At 40.8% G+C, this 7,890-nt stretch overlaps 1 protein-coding gene across 2 annotated transcripts in view; it reads right to left on the reverse strand.

Annotated features, from left to right (window-relative positions):
* Positions 1–7,890, reverse strand: part of INVS (inversin) — a 77,351-nt gene that overhangs the window by 68,483 nt on the left and 978 nt on the right. The window contains exons 2-3 of one of the 2 annotated variants that reach the window (XM_008067258.2): positions 6,022–6,195; positions 1,597–1,764 (exon numbers count right to left, since the gene is read on the reverse strand). In XM_008067258.2, the coding sequence (XP_008065449.2) occupies positions 1,597–1,764; positions 6,022–6,180 (327 nt within the window). In that variant the 5' untranslated portion in view covers positions 6,181–6,195. Of the gene's footprint in view, positions 1–1,596; positions 1,765–6,021; positions 6,196–7,890 lie in introns of those variants that run through there. The other variant, XM_021717177.1, reaches the window with a different exon arrangement.

Genomic DNA, 7,890 nt, shown 5'->3' on the forward strand with positions numbered 1-7,890 from the left:
CCGGGAGCGGCCACTGCACTCCAGTCTGCGTGACAGACTGGACTCCGACTCACAAAAAAAAAAAAAGTTTATTGTAGGGATGAGGTCTAGCCAAGTTGCCCAGGCTGGTCTTGAACATGTGGGCTCAGGCAATCCTCTCACCTCAGCCTCCCAAAGTGCTGGGATTATAGGCATGAGCCACCATGCCCAGCCCCTGAGTCAGTCACAGACATGGCATCAGTAGGGCCCACCTCTCTAAAGCAGACACTCAGAACTTCTGTTGCCATGGCCTTGTTTAAGGAATCCCAGCTTCTCTACATGGAGAAGGGCACATGCAAGCCTTGCTCCCTCACAGTGGGTGAATTCCCTCTGGGGGCTCATCCTCAGTGTGGTTCTGGAAAAGACAGTCCTTTTCTTCATGATCAGCATTGTCCACAGCCAGGTCCCAAAGCTGAGGATAATCTGGGGCTGGTATCTGGAAGACACAGTCTTGCACTTCCAAGGCAGAATCTTCTGCCTTAGGAGGGGCTCTGGGTCTCTTCCAAGGCCAGAAGAACACAGTCTTGTCTCCTGGTGTCGCCTCCTTCCAGGAAGTGCTGAGTTGGGTAAACGGAAGGGCTGAGTTGGGTGAAAGCTGTTTGTGGTGCTGGCCCAGGAGCACCTGTCATTCCTGGGGGTCCTGGGATTTCCCGTGGGCTGTGGAGTGGCAGCGAAGCTGATGCTATTGACAGCACTGCCAGTCTTCTCTGCACAGTGTCTTCCTACAGGGTCCCCGAGCAGGAATGGTCCTTGGAGAGGCCAGCTGGGCTCCTTTGGACCAACTTCCCTGCCTCTGCTCTTGGTCCTCTTCAAACTCTCCCTCTGAGGGTCATTCCTCCTCAAGGACGTTGCTGCTCTGTTTGCCTTTTAATTTAATGTATCGTCTTCCTCCGACTTGAAGATGCTGACTTCATTGACAAAGCCAGGTGAGGGCATTTGAACTGGATCAAAGAGATAGCTTTCTATTGTTTTACAGCACCTGCACCCCATCTGGATTATTTTTTGTTACCATCTGTGCCGGAGATTGTTCATCAGGTTTCCCCAGAAGTTTGACTTCTTTTCCCGGGTCCAGGCCATGGAGGCAGGGAGGCAACACCCATGGTTTCCCGGCCTTGCCAGGAAATGCCAGCGGCTCAGTACAGCCAGGAGTCCACCTCAGTGCAGCCACTGGGCATATACTTTTTCTTAAACTCCATGGTGAGTACATGAGAATTTGTTGTTTCCTTATTCTTTCTGTTTTTTGTGTATGTATTTTTACTGATAGTCACAAATCTATTCACTGTTTAATAAAAACAAGTATAAAACAGCAAGGGAATGATACACATAAATTCAAGAAAGTAGCTGATGGGCACAGGAATGAGCATGGAGTAGGTAGTGAAAGCATTCAAAAACTGGAACATAAGGAAACTTCCATGTGGTATTAAATCGTGATATTAAAATGTTCTATTTCTTAAGGGATGGGTCCACAGGTTTGTTGTTCTCTTTTGCTTCAAAATTTGCATATATGTCATATATATGCTTTTGTCTATATTAGATAATTCATAAAAAATTTTTTCTTCAAAAGGCCATTGTACTCACCAGAATGCACTTCACTGTATGAACAGCACTTGCATCTTTATGGTTGGCTGCCCAGTGAAGTGGGATCTTGCCTTCAACATCAGGAATGCCAATGTTGGAATCATGCTTGATAAGCAGTTTTACATGCTCAGGGTTATTGTAGTAGGCACTCCAGTGCAGAGCTGTTTGCTGCAAAAGTGAGAGGTTCTCAAAACAATGACAACAGTAACAATAATAATAACAGTATCAACAACAACTGCCCCCCAACTTTTGTTGGGTGACAGGCACTGTTGTAAGAGTTTTATCAGGTAGCACCCCTTATCCTTGGGTTTGCTTTCCATGGCTTCAGTTCCCTATAGTCAACTGCAGTCTGAAAATAGTAAATAGAAAATTCCTGAAATAAACAATTTATATGTTTAAAAAAAATTTTTTTTTAATTGTAGAGACAAGGTCTTGTCAAGTTGTCTGGGCTGGTTGTAAACCCACGGGCTCAGGCAATCCACTCACCTCGGCCTCCCAAAGAGATTACAGGCTGAGCCACTGAGTCCAGCCCAATTCATATGTTTTAAATTGCATGCCATTCTGGATAGCATGATGAAATCTTGTGCTATCTTGCTCCATCCCACCCAGGATATGAATCCTCCTGTTGCCCAGCACATCCCAACTGTCTATGCCCTCTGGTCAGCAGTCACTCAGTAGGCTACTTGGTTATCAGGTCGACTGTTAGGATATCGGAATTGTAGTGCTTGTGTTCAGGTAACCCTTATTTGACTTAATAATGCCCCTAAAGTGCAAGAGTAGTGAGTGATACTGGCAATTCAGATATCCCAAAGAGCAGCTACAAAGTGCTTTTTTTAGATGCGTGTTCTAGATTTGCTAAGGAAAAAAATTGCATGCTGAGGTTGCTAAGATCTATGGTAAGAATGAATCTTCTATCCGTGTAATTGGGAAGAAGGAAAAAGAAATTCATGCTAGTTTTTTTTGTTGCACTCCAAACTGCAAAAGTTATAACTACAGTACATAATAAGTGCTCAGTTAACCTGGAAAGAGCACTAAATTAATGGGTGGAAGATGTGAACAGAAAGGTGTTTCTGTTGGGAGCAATTGGGTTCACTACTATATGCATTTCTATCCACAGTTTCAGGCATCCACTGGGAGTCTTGGAATGAACATATCCCCCAAGGGAGATAAGGAAGAACTACCATATATTTAATCTCATGTAGATATCATGACATCTCTGGGAGATAAGTGCTCTTTTTAATTTGCATGTGATTGATGAGGAAACTGAGTATAAAGAGAATAAGTAATCTTCTCAAGGACATAAAGGAAGTAAGTGGCTAAACTGATATTTTATTTTATTTTTGAGTCAGAGTCTCACTCTGTCTCCCATGCTGGAGTGTAGTGACACACTCATGGCCACTGCAGCCTCAACCTGCTGGGCTCAGGTGATCCTTCTGCCTCAGCCTTACAAGTAGGTGGATCTACAGACATGCCCCACCATGCCCAGCTAATTTTTTTTTCTTTTAATTGTGAAGATGAAGTCTCACCAAGTTACCCAGGCAGGTCTTGAATCTGTGGGCTCAGGCAGCTCTCTCACCTCGGCCTCCCAAAGTGCTGAGATTTAAGTTCTTAGCCCATTTAAAAAATTGGGTTGTTGTGCTTTTTTTGTTGTTGTTGTTGTCCATTTTTATTTTTATTTTTTGAATTGGAGTCTTACTTTATCGCCCAGGCTGGCAAGCAGTGGCATGCTGCTCACAGCCACTACAGCCTCAACCTGCTGGGTTCAGGCGATCCTTCCACGTCAGTCTTCCAAGTAGCTGGAATGATAGGCATGTGCCATCATGCCCAGCTAATTTTTTTTATGTATTGTAGAGATGAGGTCTTGCCATGTTGCCCAGGCTGGTCTTGAACCTGCAGCCTCAGGCAATCCTCTTGCCTCTGCCTCCCAAAGTGTTGGGATTACAGGTGTAAGCCACTGCACCTGGCCTGTTGTCCATTTTTAATGTTTGTTATAAAATAATTGATCTGTGACAGACTGGAAATTAAAAAACCAAAAAATTGACGCTTCATCACAGATAGTTTGAGAATCACTGCTCTAGGTTTTTGTTTTGCTCTCTTCTCTGTGCCTGCCTGGACTATGCAGATCTATTTTTTATCTGTCTGATTAGATAAGAAGGATATGCAGATTCTGGAAGACAGCAAGCAAGAAGTTCACAGAATATATTGAGAAATACATTATAAGGCCAAAAGACATTTGTAACTTCTTAAATGATTAATGGGTCTTTGTGGATTAATCAAAGTGCTTTTTTCAGTGAAGTATTAGCACTACAAGTGCTGAGTTAGGAATAATATTAATGCACAGTAGTTGTAAAGTTAAAGTTGATCTCAGAACTATGAGGTAGCTACTAAGCAAAACCTGAAGACTACATAAAGAAGATTATGTGTGTGAATGGATTACAAAGTATAAACCCAGGGGATTTAATCATAAGAGTTTTAATTATATGGGAGTATTGGTGTTAGCAAGACACTATGACTAAGTGCATGATGGAAAAGAAGAGGATTATTACAATTGTCTAACTAAAGACTACATTTTTTCCCTGTAAAGAATAATCAGGTCAGGTGAGGTAGCTCATGGCTGAGGTAGAAAGAAGGATCACTTGAGGCCAGGAGTTCGAGATCAGCCTGGGCAACATAGCAAGATTTTGTCTCTACAAAAAAAATTTAAAAAACTAGCCAGGCATGATGGTGCATCTGTAGTTCTAGCTCCTTGGGAGGATGAGGCAGAAGGATTGTTTGAGCCCAGGAATTCCAGACTGCAGTGAGTTACGATCACACCACTGCATGCCAGCCTGGGTTAACAGAGCAAGACTCCAACTCTAAAGGAATGATCAGATCCAAAAATCAATCTCCCATACTACTCCGCAAATCCCCCTACTGGGAATATGCCCAGAGGAACTCAAATTACTCTATGAAAAAGATACCCGCACACATGTTTATTGCAGCATTATTTACAATAGCAAAAACATGGAACCAACCGTGCTGGCCATCAAAAGAGGACTGGATAAAAAAAATGTGGTACATATACACGATGGAATATTACATAGCCATAAGAAAGGACAAAGTTATGAACTTCGTAGCAACTTGGATGTACTTAGAGGCTATAATACTGAGTGATCTATCACAGAAACAAAGAACCGAGTATCACATGTTCTCACTCATAAGCAGATCTTGAACAACTATCGTAATACTATAAGAAAAGGATTGGCAGTAGTGGAAACTGCCAGGGGAGGGTGGGGGCAGAAGTGGCAGTAGTGGGAAACTGCAGAGGGGCACACCTCATCATCAAGGGCACCTGCATAATGAACATCTGTATACCTAACCCTGAATTGTACCTCACATATTTAAAATAAAAATTTATGGAAAAAAAAAGCATGATCAGAGCATCAGCCAAAACAATTAAGTGTGTGCAATATGTTAAAATTCAAAAGAAGGAAAGATAATGAATCCTCGTAACACATGTCAGAGCAAATGTTAGACCCAAAATCAAACTAATAATTATTTTATACTTAACATTTATTGAGAGCATATTACGCACTGGGTATTGTGCTAAGCAATTTACATGTATTATCTCATTTTATCTTCAGTATTCACATGTGAGAAAACTGAGGCATAAAGGAGGTAATCAATTTGTCCAAGGACACAGAACAAGTAAGCGGTGGCTTTTTGGTTGAAACCCAAGAGGTCTAGGGAGCAAAGCTCAGGCCATCAACCACTATGTACTTAGTACATTGCCCTGGGCATTTGGTCACCATGAGTCTAATCATCTATAGCAACTATTACAACTGTTTGTCAAATATTGGGTTTTGGACTTAGGTCCGGATTTTATTTTTTATTTTTTGAGTAAGAGTCTCATTCTGTCACCCAGGCTGGTGAGCAGTGGTATGATCACGGCGGCTTTAACCTTCTGGGCTCAGGAAGCTGGGACTACAGGCTTACACCACTACACCAGGATTTTTTTTAATTTTTTTTATTTTTGTAGATATGAGGTCTCGCTATGCTGCCAGACTGGTCTCGGACTCCTGGGTTCAAGCAATCTTCTCGTCTTGGCCTCCCAAAGTGCTGGGATTACAGGCATGAGCCAATGCGCCCGGCCATAGGCTTGAATTTTAATTCTAGATCTGCTACTTACAACTTGGACAAAAAGTGTAATCTTCCCAAACTTCAGTTTTTTCATCTGTAAAAAGAAGATCGTATTATCTACCTCACATGATTGCTAGGAGGATCAAATGACAGAATTAGAGTGAAATACTTTTCTGCAGTATATGGAGACTTAGAATTGTTCTACCATGTGTAGGTAATTTAAGCCTTCTTCCTTGAGGTGTCACATCATAAAAGGAGGTATTTGCTTTTTGCTCTGATTTGTCTTCAATTTGGACAGTTCATTACCTTGTTTTTATCTTGTGTATCCACTTCTCCTGGTGCCATAAACTTCAGCAGAAGCGCCAAACACTTAGGGCTCTTGTGCCGGGTAGTCAAATGCAAAGGAGTCATCTCTTCCAGGTCCTTTTGCATCCAATTTGCTCTGCGTGTAAGTAAGAGTTTCATGAAACGATAATTTCCCTAAATAAAAAACAAGAGATGATCAGAAGAAATTTACTTTGGGGCCAATTTTTAAATGTTAATTAAAAATGTTTAAAGTATTTAAATTATTCTCCTAGAGTAATAACATTTAGAGAAGTTGATAAAAGAAAAACTACCTATAATTCCACTCCATTAAGACATGAATTATTTTATTTTTTCATGTTTCCTTTTAACCACTTTCTACATGAATTTAATTTATATAGTGGCTGGTCAATATTTTAATGGGTTATGGCAATGTTTTATTTAACCAGTCTATTATTGTTAGATATGTAGAATGCTTCCTATATTTTCTTTAACAGAAAGATGCTTCGATGTACATATTTTTCCACATAGTTTATTTTTCATAAGAATAAATTATCAGGAACAAAATTGCTGGGTCAAAGAAGTTTGTATATTTTATGGTGTTTGGTGTATTTTCCAGATTGCTATCTAGATGTGTGGGTGTACTAGTTTCAGCACATTCTGAACAATAGAGTATCTATTATTTATATTAAAAGTGTAAGAACCTTGTGAAATAAGCAGAGATGTTAAACCCCAATTTACAGGTGACGGAACTGAGATTCAAAAGTGTTGTTTTGCTCACGGTCTTCTGGTTAATAAGGAGGGGATGATTAGTTTTCTTGAAGAGAGTTATTTATGGGAACAGCTAAGGTAGAAGCAGCTTATTCAAAGTTTGGATCCCAGATTCATATGGCCACCTTCATATGGTCACCTAAACGCCAAACTAGAAGTCATTGTAGGCACATTTACCAGCAGGCAATATTTTCCATGTCAGTTTAATTCTCCAATCTGGTATAATCAACCCACCTGAGGCTATAAGGGCTAGAGCAATACAGTGTTGAGGGTACAGGCCAACCATTACATAGGAAGTCTGTGTAGTACGGGAGATTTGAAATAAAGCAAAACTCTAAAAACTGTTCTTTTGCTCTTTTCTGAGATCTAATTTCTCACTTCCAATTCTGATTGAAGACTTCCATATGCCTAGTACCATGGAAATTTCAAGGTCAACATGACCAAACAGTATTGCATGATAAAGTTCTCTGCCTACTTCATGTCTATTTATCTCTCCCTATTCAGAGCATAATGGCAGGCAGGGTATCTGTCCTTTTCATCTTCTGAGACCTTCCACATTCTTAACCTTGTTAGAAGTGGGCCTTTCAGCATTACAATGTATTGATGTTCTACTACAAGGAGCTATCAGTGTTAGTAAGGAAGACATCTATTAATTGAGCAGACCAACCATTATGAAGAAAGTGAGGCTCTAAGGCAAAGGGACTACCTAAAGCAACAATGAAGTGCAGAAGGATGGAGGAGTCTTGCCTGCTTGCCCACAGGGGCAGAGACACCAGTGGGAGCAGATGTAAGAATAGATAAGACCAAGGCTAGGAAAGAGGGTCCTTAGACTATCTATATTTGACTGGAACTTGGAATGGACTGAAAAGCAAACTGAGTCAGCTGAATTATTTCCTCTCAGAGAGGCTTTCTTTGAGGACCCTAAGTAGAACATATCTTGTTATTCTTTACTCTAGTACCTTTCATTTCCTTCTCAGTACTTTTCTCAGTTTGTAGTAACATATATTTATTTGTTTCCCTTCCTGTGATCTCCCTCATAAACTGTAAGCTCCATGAAGACAGACTATGTTTTATGGACCACTGTGCTCAGCATAGTTCCTA

The sequence above is a fragment of the Carlito syrichta genome, unplaced genomic scaffold (assembly GCF_000164805.1).
Source record: "Carlito syrichta isolate Samal-C Ts95f unplaced genomic scaffold, Tarsius_syrichta-2.0.1 Scaffold309451, whole genome shotgun sequence".
Taxonomy (NCBI): domain Eukaryota; kingdom Metazoa; phylum Chordata; class Mammalia; order Primates; family Tarsiidae; genus Carlito; species Carlito syrichta.